The sequence below is a fragment of the Bemisia tabaci genome, chromosome 1, assembly GCF_918797505.1.
Source record: "Bemisia tabaci chromosome 1, PGI_BMITA_v3".
Taxonomy (NCBI): domain Eukaryota; kingdom Metazoa; phylum Arthropoda; class Insecta; order Hemiptera; family Aleyrodidae; genus Bemisia; species Bemisia tabaci.
Genome location: NC_092793.1, coordinates 66,770,251 through 66,794,063, shown reverse-complemented (window position 1 = coordinate 66,794,063; position 23,813 = coordinate 66,770,251). Strand labels below are relative to the sequence as shown.

The following is a 23,813-nucleotide window of genomic DNA, read 5'->3' as shown; positions in this document are numbered from 1 at the left end:
TAAAGTTCTTTGGCTTTACTTATCCATGTTTTTTGGTTGATCTTCCATTATCTTGTTTTGAAGCTATGTATTTAGGTAGTCTAGTCAGTGCACAGTGTTCAGTTAGGTTGGGATTAAATTTTAGATCTCTCGTGTTGTGCACTACCAAGCAGGGGGATATTGAAACAAGAGAGCTCAACTCAAAGGAGGCACTGCTGTGCTCCACATAATTCCTAACACAGTAATGTCTGCCAGAGTTGTCAAAATAACATATTGGTGACCTAATGGGCAGCCGTTGAGCCGTTGTAACCGTTTACAGAAATATAGTATACGTCTGTAGGCAAACTAGTGGTACATACTTCGTTTTTAAACAAAGCAAGAAATTGTAGTTCTTAATTGCAAAATGCAGTCCATTGCATACTCCCATCATCCCTGATATCACAAAATAACAATAAGTTATTAAGTTCTATCTTCTTCCCCCGAGTTTTAAATGACACCTAAGTATGTTAAAGTAGTTAGTAGCAAAGTGTTTGGCATGGTTTGACACCAAAGTTTCATCAACCACTAAAAACTTATGTCTATGAATTACTAAAAATTTAAAAATTTCAACTCACGTTGGATACTCGATGTGTCTGAACTGAGTATGTCTGGGATAAATATCAGCGATTGGACTGACAGCTGCAACAAGCCACTTATTTGATCGACCACAATCAAAGTAAGGTCTGGTCCATTTGATCGGACCTGGATTCTCATCAGAGCCTGCAAATACCCAAAAAGAGATTTGAGGAATTGGCCTTCATTTTTTATTTCTGTTCTATCAAACTGACTATTCAATTTTAAATTAAAACTTGCGGACCTGCTCTGAATAGAGCTTGCTTTTACAACTGTACTGAGTTAATAATCTAGAAACTCGAAGAGAAGTAAAAAAGTAAACATTACACGGAGGTAAAAAAATTGGCATCACTAAGATCAAACATTTTTCATCAGCTGTAGTTTTGTAACTATCAAACAAAAATGAGTCTACTGCATCCGTATCCTTCAAACATATTGAAAACACGAAGACACACTAAAATAGTAAAAATGAATATTGACGTTGAAAATAAAGAGGCACATTCATTTCATTGAATTTCTTGGGCACATTTTGCTCCTACACATTAAATTGGCTGTGACCAATTTGTAAACATTTATAGGAATTCACTACAGGAGCAGAAACTTCCTCACTACATGACTGCTGTCACCCAAAGAAAGAAGAAGGTCAGAATGCATTAGTGTGACTGTCACAGGGATTCATTAATTAAAAAAAGAAAGTGGTCCTTTAAAAATTGTTGAAAAAAGAAAGTTTGAGGGCCAATTTGAGAAATGGAAAGGCTGGACACTTTCTACATCTTCGGAGCTTGCTACTACTTCAAAACTAAACTTTTGAAAGGCTCTGCATGAAAATACTAAGGGATTCAAGGCTGCCTTGATTTTGTGAAAAAAATTATGGTCCATGACTTTTACTAGATGACCCTCCAAAATTCTGCGCATTTTAAGAGTAGTTTACTTTAAGATACATGATATCCCATAAATTCAAATCTCTATCTCAATTTGCTCAAAAGTTACAAGGGTGTTGCAGGTATTGCACATCACCTTTACCCTGTATATTCTCATTTGTGAAAATGGAAAAAGTTACAGGACTTGCGCTTCACCCTGAATATACTAATTTGTGATTACTGGTTGAAAATTGTTTGTTTGTTCCATTATTTGCTGTAATTTAGTTATAGATATTAATTAATAGATAATTTATAGATATAATTTTTTTTATAATTGATACAAGTATAAGTGTTTCTGTATTCATTTATGTCAACAGGTAACGTGAGGGGCTCACCTGGGGGCCCGTGGAAGGTGAAGGTCTGGTTTGTGTTGTTCGCGTAGCGAATCTCCACTTGGTAAGTTGTTTTTGTATCATGCCTTCCTATGACATTATCAGGCAGCCATTGTTTATACCTGGAACATAGAAAAACAATTATAAGAAGGCATAACAGAGGGTCACTTAAGAGAGATTTTGAAAATGTAGCATTCGAACTGTCATTCCTTCTGCTGACATATGGTGTCTGGAATCTTTGTACTTAGTGCCTTAATTCTTAATACTACCTTCATTTTAAGAGATAAATTTTCGATGAAAATCTAGGATTTACTTTTACCTCCTTTGAAATTCTTTAGAATCTTCATCTGAATTTTGAGCAAATGTATGAAACTTAGGCTGAATACTTAGTTAAAAATTCCATAGCCAGAAGTAACTTACCATTCGTTGATTCTATAGAAATCTGTCGTATAATCCATGCTCATACTTTCATTTGAAATTGCTCCAAGATCTCGGACAGTGAAGGTGTTGGTCGTAGAAATCTTTTCCAGATGTATAGGATCATTAAAATCATCGGCTCTGAAAAAAAAAGAGGAAAAAAACAGGTAAAATATTGATAGGAATTCAACCTCTTAAAAATATGAAAAGTTGGTGTCTGCGTTAGTCACTGGAGAGGGTTCATGACAAAAATTCATCCTGCAGGGCCTGACAATACAGTCACCGGCGCTACTGTTCCCCGTTTATGATCCGTTTGGAAATAAGTATCTTCTAAAGACATATCCTGTATGGGATGAGATCTGATATGTTAGAACAAATAGCAACTGAGCAGTTCTGACTTACAGCAATATGAAATATAACACTTGCAAGTCGATTGTTGACTCATTCATCACAATATTGTTCAAACCTCGAATGATACAAGCGCTAAAATGCTAGACCTGAGGAACCACTTTCTCACAACTAAAAAACAGCAGAAGCAGGTCTCTAAAAAATTCTGAGATTAGTGTGGTGCTATGATAATGAATATACATAGTTTACATATCCTACTTACATCCTCTGCTAGACAATGCCCACCAGAGCAGCACCAGAGGTTAGGTAATGCTTCTTGCAAGCTTCCACAAGGGAAATTCCCAAGGATATCTGGCCCTTTTTCTTGGATTAGGATTGTAATAGGTGATAATGTAAACACTTTCCCCAGCCTCAATATCGAATTGTTCTTTACGCATAATTATTTCATTCCTCCAGTCAGTTTTTAAAGCCACATTAGTTCAAACATCTCTTTCTCATCCATTCAACCCTTCATCTCAATAATAATTGTCTACATTAAGATTACTTGATCGACAAGATTAGAGACCGTCAAAGCCTAACAGCCAATAGGGAGTAACTGATAACTTGCAGTGAGTTTGGCTATACTTAAAATACCCCAGAAAGCTTAAGATTTTAGTCTTTTTGCCATCTTCTGACCCACAAGCATTGTGTGGGGTTCCTCTCTCGAGTCGCCCAACACCATGGATTCTTTCGTGTAACCATCATTGCCCTTACACGTTTTCAGCTCTATTTGGTTTTCTATCAAGTTTGTATCTGCTAGATTGTGCGTCTTGAAATTTAATAGAAAGTGATCAAATCTTGAACTTCATAATTATCTGTATTTTTCGGCCACATCGTTTATTTATTTATTTAGAGTATTTTATCTCTTCTAACCCTTTTCCGTTGACAATTAATTACCTGAAAGTGCGAGGAGCAAATCTAGGCATTGTTTTGTTGAAGAATCCGCGGTATGAAGGTGTGTATGACATGTTCGGAGAGAAGTAAATTGCACTAGCGTTGACATACGGGTTGGCAGAAACATCAGCCACGGTTGAAAGAAAGTAATACATCATTCCAGGATCGTACGTGTCATTACTAGCCGGTCGAATCAATCGACTTTGGAGTATGTAACTGAAGAAGAATGCCCGACTCATAGCTAAGTTATGCAGGTGTAGAAGAGCTGTTCGGTTGGGGTAAACAGGGTTAACATTTAAATCCTTGACATCTGGAAGATGTGAGACTGAGTCCTCTGGCAGAAAGAGATCGGAGAGATGTTGAATTTGACAATTATCGGCATTTACTTTATCCATCTGCATCCTAACTTCGTCAAAGGCATCCCTAGCTTGCCACTCGTACTGAGCGTACACGCCCAGTTTCAACAACGAAATAACACCTAGAGACGAGATTATTGCCCACCAAAATAACCGCATGACATATTCTGTGGACCCCCTCATATTTGTGTTGCTATAATTTATCACAAAGTTAAAACATGATACAAACGAAAAAAAACTTAAAGTATTAATAAAGTTCAAAAACACGACACATCAAGTAACTGACTGAAAATGAAAACATTGCAAAGAGAAGAAGCAAGGGCGGGGGCAAGACGGATCCTCGCAGGTCAGTCACCACTACTTTAAGTCCACCATATCCCGTATGACGTAGATTTGGCGCATTAGACGCGCCGCACAGTGGATCGAGTCCATTGGAGAGGTCGGACATGAAATTTTTGACTATAACTGCAAATTTTGACGTTCATTTCGTCACATTTTGAATTTTAAGGGGTGACTCTGATAGAAAACTTCACGAGGAAACCATTGAAACCACTTTTAAAACCTCAAAGTTTTGTATAAACGGTGTTATAAGCGTTTAAAGTTTCCAAATTTTATCCGACCTCTCCTATTGACTCGATCCACCGTGCGCCGTTTGGGGTTTGGAAGCCAATGGGATAAACTAAAAGAGATTAGCAATATTTTTTCAACAGTTGATAAAAGACTTTTTTCTTACTAATTTTGTAGGCACGGTTAGTAGAGAGACAATTGCAACTTTCTAGGGGCTACAGAGTTTGAGGGAATATATTCCAAGAGCCACCCTAGTTTTTTTTTTTTTTACAAAAATGTAATTCGGTTCAGTCAAATACTTTTGGGACCAAATTTTAGCCCCGATTCATGAGAAGTTTCGACGGAATAGAAGGAGATAGAAAATAATTCGCAACACCCGCGTATTTTCCCTCTTTAAAAAATAAGAAAAAAATAGCCTTTAATACCTAATCTAAAAACAGAAAGTCATGGACTTCAAGGTTTCATCACATTCTTGAGCAGTTGAAATTTACTTGGAAACACATTTAAATCACGTGACATTAATACATTTTATCATGACATGTAAATTACAATTTTTTTCCGGTTTAAAATAAAATTGTGTGATTTATAGAAAACTGCAATCGTTTTGTAAATAAAAGTGTAATAATTTCAAGATGTACAATGCAACATCTCAGTTGTAATGCCAATTGGGAGGGGTAATTTATTACAATTATGCATTTAAAGTATAGGATACAAAAAAAAATCCAAGAAAAGTCAATGGACTGGACTGCAAGGCAGGGTATGCATAGGCATAGGTGAATGAACATATTACTTTAGAATAATAAGTGGGGAGAAAATTATTGGCAAAAGGGGGAGCGAGCGAGCGATGGGTTAGGGGGTAGAAAAAAACACACACCATCGCACTGCACTATGGATGCTGAAATGGAAGACGTGGAGTTCAACTTGGAGTTCGGCAGCGATCGGCGAAGTTACAGGCGAAGTTGGCCGTAAAAAAGAGAGATCTATTTGTGCAAAGTTGTTGAAGCAGCGTCACTGTCCAGTGAGGATGTATGAAAGGAAGTTGAATTCAAATAATGGCGCTTCGGAAGAGAGGGCGATAGCCAATCGGAGAGGCGCGTTCTGCGGAGATGGGTTCAAGAGTGCTCGTTCTCATTCAGATGTGAACCCCGTCACCCCATGGATTCACGCCGACCGCGTCCATATTTTTTCCGTGTATAACAATTTAATTTTAAGGTAAATGGTCCTTGGCAAATTCAAAATTATTTCACCCGTCAATTATTTCGTCGCTTCCAGTTCTCTAACTATTAATTTTAATCTCCTGTTTCCTCTTATTTCCGTGTATTTTGCTTGATTGTGGGTGTTGCGCCGGCCGGTGACGGCGGTCAGGCTCTCGGGGACCCAAGTACTCGATTTTTGCAAGTGCGAATTTGCAGAAAATTATCTACCCCTTTTATCACCGAGCTGTCTGAAAAGTATCAGTTACATGCTCTCTTAATTAATTATCCGTGATTTAGCCATTGTGTGTGTATCGAAGACCTTCCTTAGAGTCAATTTTGAAAGAAATCTGTTAACCGTAAAGCATTTTACCGTCGCTTTGTGCACATGTATCATATCGGTTGTGATATCGAAAATTACATTTTAGCGATGGAACTGGTTTATCCAACCTATCGCCTATGTGTTTGTTTGTGTTCATTCGACAAATATTACTGATGAATTTTCTCGAGGAGTTTTATTTTCTTGGCCCAATTAAGTGTTCTCGTTCGACTTACGGTACTTCTCTTGTGAGGTAGGCCTAGTTCTACATGTACATAATCATGGAAGTTGTTTTTTAGTATGTACTCAATTTCCTTGAAGGAATTCGCGAATGGAAATTGCAAATTTTTAACCTTTCTGGTATTGCTTTCATTTGCTCCAAATTCTGTTTGTTTACATCTCTCTGTGATCGATTTTCTTCCTTTTGCTCATGTATACTTTAGTTTCTACTTCTTCGTATAGTTTTATATTGGATGGTTTTGCTCAGTTCTTTCGTTATAGTTTTGGCTTGTAGCTTTGTCTTGTTAAATGCATTGGATTCTTCCCTGTAATTTTTTCGCCCATCCTCTTATTATCAAAACCTAGAATGTGAAGTTGTTCTCTTCCCATCTAAATATGGAGTTTGAAGGTTTTAAATTTCAATTCAACCTTCTAGGCATTTATCCAAAAAACTGTTAACAAACGAATTTGTTATCTTGGATGATCAGATCTGTGGTACCACAGGCCTTGCACTTTGTGTATTGTACTCTGCAGTTTCAGAGGTCTTATTCTGTAAATATTTGTAAAGCCGGTAACCCTGTTTCGTATTGAACTTGAAAGTCAAGGTGTCATCTTTGGCCAAGGATTTGAGTTATCTGAGGATGGTAGATGAAATTAACCTCAATCGGCTGCTTCATCAGTCGCCGTACTGCTCATTTCTGTATACCAGAAAAATTTGATGCAGAACCAACAGTTGTGGTGGGTCATATTCTGAACTAGAGCTAGCTCATTGCATGTTGAGATTAAAGTCATGTGTTGTCATCCTCTAAGTTCATTAGTAGTGTCACCTGAATGCAATGTGAAATGGAAGGTGCCCTGCCAAATTCACTTGATGGCTGTTGTGTGACTCAATGAGTTTTGTTCATCGCTGATAGATTTACTTCTAAGATGGTTGTTTAACGAATCTCCCAACATCCCTAATGTGAATTGGTCAGGTGGTGGGCCCTTGATTTGTTTTTGTTTTCATTTTCTGACACAATGATAACTCATTGGTTAGCAACAACGAGATAATGTCAGTCAAAGCTGTTTGACTCTCAACTTTGATTAGTTTCACGAAGCATCCTATGGTGAAGCCTGTCGAGTGGTGCTACTCCAAGGGGGGTCTGAATCGACCCCTTCAGACACAGTGTGCTAAATTTCAACGCATTTAGCCTACTCAAAATCTTTCGCAGTTGTTTAGCTAAAATCTGTTTGTGCCTTGCACCATGATTCTGGTGCATTTTTCTACTCAGATCTTAACCAAGGACTTGTACATGGAATGTATGACTGTGTCAAAGTTAATTTGCCCCTTCTGCAGCTCAAGCAAAATTACCTTCCCTGTGCTGCTGTGAACTCTTGAATCAGGTTTCGTGATGATCCATCTCTCCATGTTTTAACTGATCCTAGATGAATGAACACGAGTAAAAACTTCGGCTACAGTAAGACATGCCAAACTTTCCAAGCTGTCAGTCAGTGAAGATTTCTCCTTGTTTAAGCCTTGCTAACTCCTTGTTTTTTCGAGTTTTTTCGTAGCCCTCTCTTTCCAAGCTTCCATATTCACCTCTGTAGTTTAATGGCCAAAATAAGGACTGTCTATCCTCAAATTATGTTATCCTGTGTAATAATCAAATCAGCCTTGGTGATGTAGTGGTTATGGTAGTTGGCTGCCAGCCTTGAGGTTCCCGGTTGAATTCCCTGTGGTCACCGGTTTCTAAGGACACTTGAAAATTTGTCATCATGGCTGTAGATGACCATGTCACTCCAAAACTCTGCATGTCCCTTGGAAGCACCAAAGTCTGAAAGGGGCATGGTCATTGGGTAGTAATTAGTCTGCACTATTTGGTTGTGTTTCAATTAATTGTGGATCCTTTTGAGTGTGCACTTCTGCTAGTCGGACCTTTCATTAGCTGATAAAAACAAGGAAGTCAAACTTTGTGAGGGCATGAATAAGGTCCAAAATCTCGCTCACAGTAGAGTCTGTCATGGTTTCTAATCTAAGTAGCTTACTTTATTGGTTCACTAGATGGCTGCTGAGACTTGTTGAAATTTGATTGAAGCTTTTGTTATGCCACCTCTCAGAGATTGAAGAGCACAGTTAAGCAACTTTAACTTCAACTGCTTAACCGCAGGGCTCCAACCTGCCAATACCCCAAGTTTAGTCAAATCTTAGGAGAGAAGCCCTTGACCTATAGCGTGTGTGTTTGGGCATAACCAAATATTTGGTCTAGCTTATTTTGGTGCTCGTAGTCAGTCGCTGCTTTGATGCCTCGTGATGTTTTTTATCAGACCTGTAGCCTTACACTTAGCTACTGATGTAGCGCCTTGCGAAACCACAACTTTCTCAGAGTCATGTTAATAATTTAGTGAACACAAATCAAATAGGAGAAGGGTTTTACTTGAAAAATCTTTCATTGTGATAAGATGCATGTCCATGCCGATAGGGTAAATGAAGCGGCAAGAATCTGGCATTTTTGGTCATGGCATTAAAGTTAAAGCCGGTGCTCCCTGCGTTTTGATCAAAAATTTAAATTTTGAGGACGGATTAGTTAAGTGTACTAAAGGAATCATTCATGGAGCATTTTTTAGCCTCAAGGTTTCAATCCCTGTAAATACTCTCTGTATTATAAAGGTTGTAGGATCAAGCATTAGATCATCCAAGATCTAATCTACCCTACTAATTGTATCAGCGATTTGTCTCTTGTTAATCAAAAGTTATTTTCTTTTTAGCCATGGCAGAAGGAAATGGGGAGGTGGTCGATGACAAGCCGTGTGTCAAAGCCGAGCCCCATGTTGTAAGGACTGAAGACTATCGTAAATTGATAGACTACGGGCTAAACGAAAAGGTTGCGGGAAAATTGGACGAAATTTACAAAACAGGTGAGCCATAGCTGTAGCTAAATTCCTATCAAAATCAATTTACACCTGTAGAATCGCCTCTACATCTCTCCATTACCATGCTTAACCTTGTAAACCAAACAAATATTGTGCCACCGGAATCACTTTTGTCAGAGCAATCTAGATGGAGTCCACTTATTCTGAAGTCAAGCAATCTGACCTGCCAATTTTTGTTGGAAGTGAAATCTTGCCCTGTGGATGATGATCTGTAAGGGACACCCTCTTGTTTTAACGATTAGATTTTCTAATGAAATTTTACTCTTGTATGATTCAAAGGAAATATTGAAATTGAATGAACTGTGAGTATTGTAATTCTTTCCAATTTGCATATCAATGGCCTCAGTGCAAAACTATGCAAGTATCTCCTCTGTGGGGTTTTCAAGAAATATCACAGTCACTAAATTTCCTAAGAAAAAATTAAGTATGACAAGAAGCTGCAGTATTGCAAACGCAGATACTTGGTTTTGCACTTCGGTCATTGATATCATTTGCTAAAGTTCCTTTGAAAATGCCGTAAAATATGGTTCCAATGTGGTTTTGAACTGTGGTCTATTTTTTCCCTGTCTTTATTTTAATTTTTTTTCAGTTGATAAACTATGTCATGTAGAGTAATTATATGTAGTATAAAATTACAAGTTAGGTTACCGCTACTTCAAAAAATGAAGACTTTCAATGTCATATTCTGATCGATAATTTTGACATTGACAATCTTTTTTTTATTATTATTATTATTATTATTATTATTATTATTATTATTATCATCTTTCAAATCTTGATATTTTCTATTCTTTAATCGTGCTTTTGACCTTCAAGATTTAATGGGATTTTTAAACGATATTGACCTTTTCATTTATCTTCCAGTCTATTACATCTTGTTCTGTATGTTGGTTGCAGGTAAACTTGTCCACGCCGATTTGGATGAACGAGCTTTAGACGCCCTAAAAGAATTCCCAGCTAATGATGCATTAAATGTTTTATCACAATTCTTGGAATCAAATTTAGAACACGTATCAAATAAATCAGCATACCTTTGTGGTATTATGAAAACTTACAGGCAACAAAAAGGTAGAGGCGGCTCTGGCATTTCAGCAGCTAACTCAGTCGGATCTGCAACCAAAGGTCCTGACGACGAAAAAATTAAGGTAAGTCAGAATCTTCATTGATTCCACATTCAGGGTGACCATTCAGGCAAGAAGCTATTGAGAAGCGGAGGAAGTGAGGGAAGTTCGCTCAACCCTGAAAAGTCAGAGAATTTCATCGCGGAACCTTGAAACTCTTTCTTCCAACCATATTATTGAATTATTTAACTCCGCACCCTCACACTCTGTTGATGAGAATTGGATTTTGAAAATCAAACACTAATAGTAATCATATTTTTACCTTTAGCAGTCACTTTAGTTGTTAGTTGACTTTATCCACTGAGCCAGTTGCTTAGTTAATTTATAGCCTGTATTGATAGAAGTAAGACTCTTGTCGCAGAAATTTTCTGGGAGTTCGTTGACTAACGGATACCCTCTGAAATCAATTGAAAGTGCTCCAAGATTCGGGATTTCATAATGATAGGAGTGTAAGCCAGTGAAAAAATATGGAACAAGCAAGGAAATTTGTCTGAAATCTGTCTGAAATCGCCCCGTTATACCCGTGGATTATGCATGTAATCATCAAGTGCAGTCTCTGCCTTAAAGTTTTATAATTTGGAATTGTTTGAATTTCAAGAAAGTCAATCAACATTAATCTGACAATGCTCAACCAATCAATTTAATGAGCCCATAATTTTTTCCGATTTAAAAGTAGCCTTATCTTACAATTTTTCCTGGACTGGCTTATTGGAAATTGCCTCTTCCTTGATATGACCTTCAAAAACTGGCTCACTCTCTTCAGGAACTGTTCAAAAGTTCTTAAACTCCTAGCTGATAGCGGGCAATTTCGTACCAAAATGGTGACCGGTGGTTCCACCGATCAGAAAAAGAAAACCCCATCAGAAGGTGCTATGGTATCATGGTGGTATCAGGGGCAGAAATTTTCCCGCAACTTCAAGGAAGTAAGTTACAGTAAGAATTCCAGTACTGAAGTCATTGAAAACTCAGAATCCTGTTGCACAGAGTTTAAAAGCAAATTCTGCGCTGTTCACATGTCCATCAGTTTTCCTCTCTTTCAGTTTGTTCTTAAATTTTTATTTTTTGCAGGCTATTTTAGAACGAACGAATTATTCATTAGATGTAACGACTGGTCAAAGAAAATATGGAGGACCCCCTCCAAATTGGGAAGGTCCTCCGCCAGGCAACGGCTGTGAGGTAAAAAAAACTTTGTTATTTTTTCTTTCCTTGGATACTCAATAACTGGAAAGACTTCCTGTCTATTGGGTATTGTTCCCTAGAAGTCAAATTGCTGTTGAAGGTGTATGCATTAGATCTATGTTGTTAATATTGGAACATTGATTGGGCCCTAGGAAAAAGCTAGACTGCTGCCATTCATTACGAAAATCAATTTCCCAGAAATTGGTGGGTGATGGGAAAAATTGAGACCATTTTCTGCTTCATCAGCAGAAATTTGGTGGAAGTAGCTTCATCCGACACCTGAAAAAAATGATTTACCTGTCTTTTCTGATGCGGAATAAATGGACCAGCTTTACATTGATATGGGGGGAAGGGGGAGGGAGGTATTAGGAAAGTATTGAGGACCAACAAACAATACCGCCTAACTGACAATTTTGGCAAAAACGAGTTAGTAACCAAGACCAATCCACACAGATCAGTCATTCCCAAGGACGAGTTTTGGTACTCTACTGCGCAGTGACGTAGTATTGAGTGCCTGCAATGTATTTCTTATGGGAGCTCCCATTGTGATGTAGCATTGAGTGCCGCCGAGTTAGGGCTGGGCGGGGAAGTGGCTTTCAAAAAGATGCGCAATGACTGACCTGTGTGGATTGGTCTTGTTAGTGACTTTGCTACATTCTACAATTTCAAATATGCAAGTTGATGATTTTAGTTTTCTCCAATTCTGTAGGGGAGCTCTTTAATGATGCTGTAATGTAGGAAAGAATTGCTAATCTAACCTTAAAGTCTACTGTAAGAACATACGTCATTTTCGGACTAAGCACTCAAAATTAATCAGAAATTTTCTATTAAATCTCCAGCATCTTTCAACATTCATTTCTCTATAACATGTTTTTTTTATCATTCTAGGTTTTTTGTGGCAAAATTCCTAGGGATATTTTTGAAGATGAATTAATTATACTTTTTGAAAAAAGTGGTACTATTTGGGATCTAAGGCTGATGATGGATCCTTTGACAGGAACAAACCGGGGCTATGCATTTATCACATACACAAATAGAGAAGAAGCTGCCAAAGCTGTAAAAGATGTAAGTATTTGTATTTTTCCCCTCTCTTCACTTCTTTTTTACTCCCTCAAATACCACACAAGTAGTAATCCTGCGCTTTCAGTAAGAGTCACATCCTGCTTGAGTAACCTGCTAAAGCCCTGTCACACCTCTTCAGGACAGAGTTTCTACAGGTGTGATTTGAGTGATCACCCATGATCAAGGGTTATTATTGTTATTTATCATTATTTTCTCTCTCTCTCTTTTTTTCTTTCTTTTCCTTTAACTTCCTGTCTATCCCAAAATTTGTGTGAAGAATATTTCCTAGGTTGTCTCCTCTTTGCTCAAAAAGGGTTTCTATTAGTAATCCCTGTCATGTTATGCCATCTGTAGTCTGTTTCAAAACAAATATCATGCTATCTTTGTTGATTCTCATGTAGTTGCTCCGTAGGGAAATTCAATCGAATTATTTCACAATAAATTGATTATTAGTGAAATAGCTTATTCCTGCGTTCTCCCTTTCTTGTTTTCGGCCACTTTTCCAAATTTGAAGGTCACCTTGTTTTCTTTTTTCTCCCTCCTCCCCTCTTTTCAAAGTTGAACAAAATTTTGTTTAATTTCTTCCTAAGTAATTCTGTATTCCTAAAATTGAGCAACGCATCTTGTCTGTGATCTCTGCCGTGTTCTTACTAAAATCAATTGCACATTGAATCAAATATATAAAGAAAATTAATAAGTTAATTAGATCAGAATTGAGGGAATAGAATTGAAACTGTTAGTTTTCATCATTAAATAAGGTACAAGGCCGTCAGTTCTAGTGCCTCAATTGATCTCTTTTCATTAGCCTAATGCAGCATAAATCTTGCATCAAAGGTTCCGACAATCCTGAAAACCTTGAAGGTTAGGAAAATTCAGAGAATTTATGGCAACCCGGAAAAGTCAGGGAGTTTAGCAAGTAATGAGTAGCAACTTCAGCTGGTGCCATTAGAGAGAGAGCAAGCAACTTCTGAGTGACTTTTTCCTCGATTCGAATTCCTAGAAGTGGAGCTTTGGTCCATAGTTAAGTTAGAGTCTATAATTGAAAGGGGAAAAAATGTAAGCAGAGGTTTTGATTGTAGATGAGAGAAAGTTTTAGAATTCAAAAATTTTGCAGGCAAGGAAAAGCAGAAAAAAAGCCAGGAATAGTCAGGGCATTGAAAAAAGAAGAAATTTTAAAACTTTGAAGTAAGGAAATATCATACTCTCCATGTTCATCGATTGACACCAGTTTTTGCGTATGAATTTGAGTTATCGCTATAAAAACTATCAGCCTGCTGGGATGGAGGTGCCCGCAGATACACTGAATCAACCGCCAAGAATGTTAGTGGGAGAAGTATTTGCTGTCCCCATAGCGCATTTAGAAGAAAAAATCAACTTAATTTAAATGCAATTTGTTTGAGCATTTTTTATCAATGAGATTAGCCCCACTCAAAAGTGGCAGTCATAGAATTTTCTTTTTTTAGGAAGAAAGCTTCTCGAGATTTTTCGATTTTCTGAGCTTTGTTCATAACAATGTGAACCTAATTTGTAATATACAGCAGTGAATAGTTCCACCTGGTTTTAAGGGGACTGTTGATTTTTTACATCACTCGTGTTGAGGTTTTTAAGTAAATCATGATTTTTGTGGAGGAAGGTTATCAAAAACTTACTCTTTATTTTAAGTTGTAGCTAAATGAAAAAATTGCATCTCCAGGTTTTTCCCTTTTGATTCTCTAAGAGAGCAAATTGAAAGCTTGTTGATTCTTAGAGATCCATTGTAGGAAGACAAGATGTGCTGAATCGAGCTGTCCTGTTATTTGTTTTCTACTAAATGTTCCAAATTTTGCACATTTGTTTTCTTTTGTTAAATTCTGCAGCTCGATAATCATGAAATCAGACCCGGGAAGAATCTAAAGGTTAACATTAGCGTCCCGAATCTACGACTTTTTGTTGGCAACATTCCTAAATCTAAAGGCAAAGAGGAGATACTGGAAGAATTTGGTAAATTAACAGGTAATTTTTTTTTCTTTCCATTCTCTTTTTTATTCCTTGTTCACCTTCTTTTCATTTACTTGATATCTGTAACAATCATCCCCCCACCATTCCCCTGGTAATAGGTAATCTGTTCCCATGAGTCATACTTTTTTTGTGTATCAAAATCTTGGCCTAATCTTGCGTTAAGGCATATTGAAGAATTCAACCTCCACTGTCCTGAAAAATGAATGTTTTTGATGTCTTTTGTATCTTCTCTTGATTGTCAATTCAGCTGTGTCTGTCCACTGCCATAATTAATTCTTTCTTTATTAGCGCCATGGTTGCCATTTTTTCTGTATTTTTTATTAGTTATCAATACATACTTACTCGTGCAGCCCAAGCAGCATGAAAAATAACACGAAGAGTACCATTTATCAAAAATTGTAGTTTATTTTCTTAGTGTTGATTCACTATATCGAATGATAGGTTCATTTTGAAAAACTGGAAATGGGACTTAAATAGAGTCATTTTCTCCTTGTTGGTCCTATTGCAGACCAGGGATTTGCCTGCTGAAAAATTTGTGGCCAGTCTACTTGAGAATCCGGTTCACAGAACTCTCAGAAATGTGTAGTGGGGACTGCAAATCTCATACCCTTGAATGCCTGTCATTCTGAACAATGGCTGCACCAACAATGCTGACCAACAGTACCCTCGGTTTTTTGGTCCCCCAAGTTGATTACCAGGCATGGTGCCAAGCAGTAGCAAAGACAAATCCTGACCTTCCAAAACAACTTCATGAGAAGAATGGTTCACAATCCGAAGGAGTCCTCTGCACACGCTTCTTTCATCTCGTTTATAGTTGGAAGGGTAGTCAGTTGATGTCAGTATCAGAAGTGGATGATATAACACTGCTCTTGCTTCAATTCTGCTGACAAACACTTTTGCACAAAAGAACATCAGACACACTAGACAGAAGCTGGTTGACGGAGGCTGCCACTGAATAAAAATCATCGGACTCACAAGTACCTGCTTTCTGAACAAGTTGAAGTTTGCATCAATACCGGTTATTGAAGGGCTGCCTTCATTATTTTGTCTTTCTTCTAATCTTTGAATTATTTTATTTTATTCATTTTTTCTTTTTTTTGACAGCGGGACTGACGGAAGTAATCATATACAGTTCGCCAGACGATAAGAAGAAAAATCGAGGTTTCTGCTTCCTTGAATATGAGTCGCACAAAGCTGCCTCTTTAGCAAAACGAAGACTCAGTACAGGTCGAATCAAAGTATGGGGCTGTGACATCATTGTGGACTGGGCAGATCCACAAGAAGAGCCAGACTCAGAAACCATGTCCAAAGTAAGATCAATTCTTCATTTATTCTTCATGGTTTTTATTTGTATGCCATTTTTATGGTCAGAGAATGAATATATTTTGAGTTTTGATTCCCCTAAATTTCCCCAAAACATTGTTCTAAGACACTCTTGATGCCTGTTACTGGTGAAAATAACAATCTGTCAACAAGGGCATTTTGGCATGCCTGTATTGAAATACCCCTCCACAATCTTGCTCCCAACACCTGCTTTTGGGTCCAAAAATTGAGATCTTTGGGATCCTCCAAAGCAGGGGGAAGTGGGTGGGCACGTGGTGACGAGAGATGGTTTAGTGAAATTGAGTTCATTCCTGCAAACCCCATTACAGTTTTATCCTGGGCCTATTTTATAGCTTAAAAAATACCTAAAATGTATTTTCTTCGTACTTGGTTAATGAATTTTAGTTTGGAAGATAGAGCAAGGAACCTTACTTTAAGTACTAATTTTTTTGATGTCCTATATTTGTATTGTATGCTTTCAGGTAAAAGTGCTTTATGTAAGAAATTTAACACATGATTGCTCAGAAGATAAACTAAAAGCAACTTTTGAGAACTTTGGGAAAGTTGATAGGGTAAAGAAAATAAAAGACTACGCATTTATTCATTTTGAAGACCGGGATGCTGCAGTTAATGTAAGTAGCAAACTTCTATAATATTTACTTTATTTTCTTCCCCTCTTGGACTTTTTGGTAAAGCAAGGATAGGCTAAGAATAAAAGTGATTCAAACACTCTGAAACGAATCCCTTAATTTGATTGCAGACAATTTTCTTCTCTTTTAACAGCCGCTTTGGCTTGATTTGCGCACTTCGCGTCCAGCCAGTGACTGCATGTTCTCAGATCCCTTCAGTCTCTTGTTTTGGGAGTGACTCAAGGCTTGCTGCACTGCAAGAAAGCAAAGATATTTTTGGGCGCCATATTGGCTTTCTCGACAAATGGGAGCTGAATATAAGCAACTTAGAACTTATTCTTTATGCGTTAACAAGCACTTCTCAGCATGACTTGAGGGGCCATTTAGGGCTCGGACTCTTAATTGTGCTTTAACAAGGAGGTAAGAATTAGAGAAAGCTGGAAATTTTGAGTGACCAGGAAATATCAGAAAAGGACCTTGCCTACAATACTACAGAATTCAAGGAAATTGCCAATAATTTCACGATAGATTTGATATGATGTTCCTTGCTATCTCCCAAGTAAGGTGAGCTTCTAAAATCGCATTTTCTATGTGCCAGTCTCGAAAAAGCCGGTCTGATAGGTGCATTTTTCTGTAATTTAACACATGTTATAGTACGGAAAAGTGACTTCGTCCTGAGTTAAAGATGTGGAGCCTTTTGTTTTGAACAAAGTTGACATGCCGAATGCTGTAAATTCTAGAAAAACAATAATGTCAACTCGAGTGAAAGTTGAATTCTATAGCAAAAATGTGGATAGAAGAGTCAATTATATGTATGAAGTAAATATAGGTGGGAATAGTTCTGCTGTATGATCTTGTTTTAATCAGTTATGTTGCTTAATTGTGCTAACAGGCAATGAACGATTTAAATGGTAAAGACATTAATGGAACATCAATCGAAGTTTCATTAGCCAAACCTCCGTCCGATAAGAAGAAGAAAGAAGAAATTTTAAGGGCTAGAGAAAAAAGGATGATGCAAATGATGCAGTTCAGAGGAATTGGGTATGCTTCCTATTTCACTGTTTTGTCTTTTTATAAATTACCTTACTTTGCTGCTTCTAATCAATTCATCTGTTAGTATGACCATCACTGTTTGTATTATATTCCTTCTTGTCTGAGTAAGTGCAAGTTCATTATTATTTTTTTACTCCTTTTAAATGCATCACCATTTTATGTGATCTTAAAACTTTCTCTTGGAAACACCATACAAGCACTCTATATACTCCTTCAATTTCAATTTAATCGATTATTTTGTGTAAAAAATCGATTTCAGCCAAAATCGAAAAAAATCAACAACACCATTATGTGGAAAGCCCTTTACTCAAATGAACAAATATTGAATACTTAGATAAGATCAAAATACAGTAAGACCTCGACTTATCGGATCGCGATTTAACGGATTCCGAGATTTTACGGATCGATCCTCCGGTCCCTTCAGCGGGGCTGACTAGCGGGATTTAACGGATTCGGCCTCTGGTCCTGTGAAATCCAATAAATTGAGGTCTTACTGTAGTTAATCATCCGCAAAAATGTAAGTAACTTGCATACTAATCATCCCTTTTTATTTAAATTTCAGTTATGCCCCTCAACACCCAAGTATGCTAGGCCCAAGAGGATCATCAGTCACGAGAGGTGGCAGTAGTTCTTTAAGAGCAATGGGACGAGGAGATTATGGTAAGTTAGAAGTCTATTCAGTGTGCTTGCATCAGCTTGATTTTAATCAATCATCTTGTGTATTTACTCCAACAAGAGCCGCCGGGTCACTCAGTGCTCCATATCTATCTCTTATGCAAGCTGCGCCTTTTATGGCTTAACTGTCAGAGCATGATACATAAATTTCCTTCTTTCAATCAGTGCATTTGAAGGGTGCCACATTTCCCTCTGTTAAATTTGTGAGGCATAGTTCCAGAAATCTCATTTGCATACACAAACCAAAAAAAAAACAGTAATATGTCCAAGGAAACTGCATGAGCATCAAAAACTTTCAAAGTAAATAACTAATTATTTATTTATTTGAATCTCCTATCATTTCAATTTTTGATCATTAGCTGATGGAAAAAAGTAAATTTCTCATTTAAGACTTAAAGAAACCTTGAGAAAAACCATAAAGAATCCATCCCCATCCTTGTGCTTTAGTGGAACGCCTTTGATGCATTTGATAAAAGAAGTGAAAGATAACAAATGTGTGGCAGTTATGACAGGTTTTAAAGCTTGCTTCATACATTTATTCCAACCCTAAGCATTTAATTTGGCATCTAATTTACCTTTCAATCATTAATATCATTTTAACAAGTCATCAAACGTTGTTACTTCAAGAGGGGGTTTTATAGTGTTTCATAGGTTTCATCTGAAATTATTTCTTGGTTAATTTACACCACAATTTTTCTTTTTTAACTTAATATGGTTCTCAAAACAAAATTTTATCCAGAGTGACATAAGGAGAATGTGCTGGAAATTGGAAAGCAGATAGAATGGGTTGGACAGTAATTTTGTTTCAATCTTCAAACAGTGTATAGTCCTCACAATAAGATTCCCTTTTTTGTATGGTGGTGCCATGATAGAATCCCCTGCCTTTAGATTTGTATTAGGGTTAATGTGAATTTTAAGTTATACCTTGACATGAGCTATCAATTTTAGAGGGAAAGGAAGAATAGTATCAGGGTACAAAAGTATCATACCCATTTAGAGGTTTTTATTTCATTCTTCAACCTTTTAAACAGCTGGATGATTTTCACAGATGCCATTGGAAGAGCTAAATATTCAATTCTCTTACGACTTGATCACTCTTCAAAAAACATATATTTGTTGAAAAACTTTAGAACCTATGAACTTAAGAACTGTATGAGATTTTCAATGTGTATGCAAGATAATTCAAGCTGAGTTACTAAAAATCAATATTATAAGGCTAGTGAGCAATTGGAAGGCCTGGGAAACAGGATCACTGTAACGACCTGAAAAACTAAAGCAGACATCAAAAATTTTCGTGGAAACTGAGTTTAAAAGTATGAGGCATTTCCGTAACCTGATAAAATAATACATTGTTGAACTAAATTCCTGTCGTCAGGTAACAGTGCATGGCTGAGAAAACAAATTCTCAAAATGTCAAACTTCTCAACTCCTTCATAGTGGTTCAACAAAACAGATCGACCCTCACAAATTTTCAGCTGTACTTTTAATTTAAGCTCTTCCAATGTCATCCTATGTCTAAAGTTTATGTTTATCCATAGCCTCCTCGGACAGGTAAGTTGGAACAGACATATTGCTTCAAGTAAAATGCTTGGTGTGCTAGTTCCTATTCTCTCTTCTTTTTTACCTTTCAAAATGTTGTGTCTTAAAAAATTCATTGTATCAACTTTTGTAAGGCTCATTGGAAAAGGACTCATTGTGTTTGGCCATCAGAAGGTCGCTCTGTCACCATGTAGGCTAATTATGAATATCCCAATAAAGCCAATAGAACATTGGTAGTTGTACAGGTAAACCTCTGAAAAGTGAATTTCAAAAGCAGAAGAAATAATTTATTCAGCCCAGAAGAGGGAATCTTCTTACAAATAATTGGGTTTCTGTCTGGTAATTAAATATTTTAAATGTAGGATGCGCTGTAGTAGAGAAAGCTCGACCCTGTCTTGAGGAGAAATCTTTGGTGGAGCCCCCTGAGTTGTTGGAAAGGAGCAAAAATTAGACCAGATAACACATGGTAACACTGTTGTGAGTTGTCACCACTCTAGAGTCAAGATTACACAAGATGAATGGAAAAGCAAAAGTTTTCTTGGAAATTTCCTGAAATTATTCATTTAAATGACCTAAAAGACCTTGATTGATTCATCCATGCGTACGTCCTAATCCATTAGAAAAGTCTCTTCAGATTATGAGTTATTCAGGGATTGGAAAATTACTTTGTCATTCTATAATCGAAAAATATAAATTCAAGTTTTTCAGTCGGAAATGTTCGCAAACGGAGGTTTACCTGTACTTAATTTATGAGAATCTATTATTTTCCTCCAAGAAGCTCCCTAGACAGACTACTCTATCCTCTAATCTCTGATACCATGATGCCACTGAATCTCTGATATCTGAAAAATTCTTCAACAAAGTGTATGACTCGAAACAGTATACTACAATGCCTAACCATTTTATTTGCACTTTAAGCTATGTTGAGTAATGATGTAGAGAGTTTTGGATAGCATCAGCTTCTCTTGGAGATTGCTCAAAGACCCCAGTGCATCAAGGAAGTACAAAATTCATGGAGTATCTCAAGTGTAACAATAGCCTGCCTGCTGAGTAGACATAATGAGTCATTGATTAGTGAGTGAAAGAACCCATTAAGCAGTAGATTCCCCAATATCTTTCGCTGCAAGTTACAGCTCTTCAGCTCAAGGCCAATCAACACTAGTCAGTCAGCACATCTTTGCGGCATCCATTACCCGGCTTGACCTTACAAATATGACGTAAAATTGGCTCATCCTAAAATGATCCCATGAGAAATGCCCTTCATTTAAACTTCGTTTCAATTGAACTTTTAACTTCGTATTCAGTTAATACGCAGTAGGGTCTCAAAATTTGTCCACAGGAATTATTGGCCTGTGTAGATTGGTCTTGCTTTAGCTAAATTTTCCCAGCAGCAGTTTCTTAACTCTTGACATTCTATGTTGACTTCTTCATTGGCTCTTACCAGTAGAGATACAGCATTGTAGTAACTTCTCATAATTCAAAATAAATTTTTCATTTATCTGAAGAATCCTTGAATTGAATCGATCACATTTCTTTGAAAAAATACTATTCCTCTGCTTAAGCCTAATAATCTTGTAATTTGAATTTCAAAGTGTAAAGAACTTTGAAAGCTAAGTAGTTTTCACCTTGGTGGGCGTCAAACTCTTTCGTTTTTTGTGAAGGGTCCTTTTGGACTGCATTTTTTGCACCACTGGAAGAGTGGTCCAGCCCTACATGCCCTAATCATACCGTGATCATCATAATCAGCAATGTCATAGCTACAGAAACATAAATTCCCAAACGGTTTTAATACAAAATAGTCATGGATTCCCACATTATTGAAAAATTGACCCTCAAGTAATCCCCGGAACTCTTCTCTCCCGTGATAGACCCTGTTTCTAAGAGAAAATCAAATGCAGGCTTAAACTCAATGAGCCTAAGAAAATACTGATATTTTGAAAAACTTCTTTTGCCATGCAGAAGTCAACTAAAGTAGTCCTCTTTATATGTGCAATCGGTGCCCTACTTTGCACTGAAAGCTAAGAATTTGAAGTACCTACTTAAATAGTACACATGTCCATAGCCAGCCTGGTGCATAAGAGAAACCAGTGCAAATGTTTCAATTCAATTTATGTTGAGATAAGTTGACAAAATCACACAAATTTCAGTAATTTTTTCTCTAAATTTGACAACATTACTGCACAAGTAATAACTTAAAGTTTCTCTGCCTCCAAACATTTGCACTGAATAAATAGGAAAGAAACATGTATGTGCCCAACATTAATCATATTTTTAAGAATGATGACGTATATCGTTGATCAAGTTGCATCACATATTTTCTTCTTCTCGTTAGTTTTTCCCTGGTCTGACAGAAACTAAATGCTTACTATTTAAGTAGATCAAATCTTTATTCATGAAGTTGATAATTCAAATTATTGTTCCTTTGAACAATCAGCTCATTATAGGAACTTCAAGAAATGGAAAATCCATTCAACTTTTTCATTGAAGAAAGTAGTAGAGAAACAATTTCAGTGAGTTTAGAGCCTGTAACCTATTTGGAGTTCATAAGAAAGATGCAAGCCTCCTCTATAAGTAAATATCCTTGCAAATGACAAAATGTTTGAATGGAGAAAAAGTTCAAGTTCAAGTACAAACAGGAGCAACAATTTCACACTGCATTTTCAAGTTTCTCAGTCCCAAATTGAGACTTATTTTTCCTTTACCAATTTCCGTTCTGGTAACAATCTGTCTCTTTTAATGCTCACCAGGAGATTGTATTTTAGCCTTGAAATGTTCCGCAAATCAAAATTAATGATTTCTACCTCTATTTTCTTCCTAATTTTTCTATTTCTATCTTTCCTAGCTCGAGAGAAAAAATAATCTCATGTAGGAAAGATGTTTTTTAATCGTATTGTTTAGGATATTATGTTTGCCAGGCAATACAGAGAAGGCTTTCAATCCTCAATGTCTATTTGCGACATGTAAGTGCGCAAATCTTACTTCTGAGCTCATTTTTAAGTGCAGCTCATTCTCAGAAACCTTTTCTTACAAACTTTTTGTCTGTCAAATGAGTCCTATGTTAATACATAACATTTCATCCAAAATTCTAAACGGTATTTTGAGTGAAATTCTCAATGCTCAACTAAGACAATCTCCTGGTTTTCATCTATATTTCATTCAAATTTTTTGTCCAAAAGAAATTAGTGAACACACAGTTTATTTATTGCAAAGTAGTTCTTTCATTCTTAAGCTGTTCTCTAAGTAGGCATGTTGGCAGACCCAGAGTAATTCTTCCCCTTCCTCTCCCAGAAATCTGACTTGAAATGAGGAAACGCATAAAGAATTCTAGATTTTCACAAAACACCTTACATTTCAATCTTAGACCTTGTGATTACACTGCCATTATCTCTTCTTTTTCATGAGCTCCTCTTTTGTCAAGGGTTCAATTCCACAAAAACAAGATTTGCTTGCTTTAATCCCTGAATTATCAGCTTAATGATTATATTTCATGAGCCTAGGGGTCCTCTTTCCTAGTTCTTATATCACTGTCACAATTTCATGAGAAGAAATTTTTGTTAAACCGGGATTGTTATGTTGTGTTTTTTATAGATTATGGTTGTTACGACTATTACGGGTATGGGGATTATCGAGGTGGCTACAATGAACCATATTATGATGAAGGTTACCGTTATGAAGAAGTTTATTACGATTATGCGCCACCTCCACCTCCACCACCCACCCGCGGGAGAGGCAGACAATCACAGCTGGTGGGTGTTGTCCCAGTATTTTGTTTTTATTTATCATTACACAGGCTCACAGTGTGCCCGCTCAAAGTGAATCCACCCGGTCTCTCTAAGGGACTGCTTCTTCAACTGACGTTTTTGACGGATTTATATTCCTTGAAAGGAGTCTGCAAGTCATCCACTGTAGGAATGTCATACGATATTCCTATCAATCAATTTTAGTCAAACAGTTATAAGAAAGTTGCATGAAAGAGCCATAATTTCATAACAGCACAGCTGGGTGCAGAAAGAGGCAATGAGATACGGCAATGTAACTCTCCTGAAATTGAAGTGTTACCTCTCAAATTATAATCCTTAGATTTTTTTTTCTTTTTTTCTTCAACTAAATTTTTAGTTCGCAATAAGGG

At 36.9% G+C, this 23,813-nt stretch overlaps 2 protein-coding genes across 10 annotated transcripts in view; one reads left to right on the top strand and one right to left on the bottom strand.

Moving 5' to 3' along the window:
• LOC109034569 (uncharacterized) overlaps positions 1-4,216 on the bottom strand; it is a 48,777-nt gene extending 44,561 nt beyond the window's left edge. Inside the window, exons 1-4 of the mRNA XM_019047789.2 lie at positions 3,545-4,216; positions 2,264-2,401; positions 1,847-1,965; positions 594-738 (exon numbers count right to left, since the gene is read on the bottom strand). Coding sequence (XP_018903334.2) covers positions 594-738; positions 1,847-1,965; positions 2,264-2,401; positions 3,545-4,080 — 938 coding nt within the window. The 5' untranslated portion in view covers positions 4,081-4,216. The remainder of the gene's footprint in view (positions 1-593; positions 739-1,846; positions 1,966-2,263; positions 2,402-3,544) is intronic.
• The window catches only part of Syp (synaptotagmin binding cytoplasmic RNA interacting protein), a 32,589-nt gene continuing 12,360 nt past the window's right edge, over positions 3,585-23,813 (top strand). For 4 of the 9 annotated variants that reach the window (XM_019047796.2, XM_072305751.1, XM_019047793.2 and 1 more), the window contains exons 1-11: positions 5,518-5,676; positions 8,941-9,090; positions 10,003-10,250; positions 11,295-11,402; positions 12,294-12,470; positions 14,324-14,459; positions 15,570-15,775; positions 16,271-16,420; positions 17,310-17,458; positions 18,033-18,130; positions 23,273-23,430. In XM_019047796.2, the coding sequence (XP_018903341.1) occupies positions 8,943-9,090; positions 10,003-10,250; positions 11,295-11,402; positions 12,294-12,470; positions 14,324-14,459; positions 15,570-15,775; positions 16,271-16,420; positions 17,310-17,458; positions 18,033-18,130; positions 23,273-23,430 (1,578 nt within the window). In that variant the 5' untranslated portion in view covers positions 5,518-5,676; positions 8,941-8,942. Of the gene's footprint in view, positions 3,603-5,517; positions 5,677-5,719; positions 6,230-8,940; positions 9,091-10,002; positions 10,251-11,294; positions 11,403-12,293; positions 12,471-14,323; positions 14,460-15,569; positions 15,776-16,270; positions 16,421-17,309; positions 17,459-18,032; positions 18,131-23,272; positions 23,431-23,813 lie in introns of those variants that run through there. The other 5 variants (XM_072305762.1, XM_072305767.1, XM_019047799.2 and 2 more) reach the window with 3 other exon arrangements.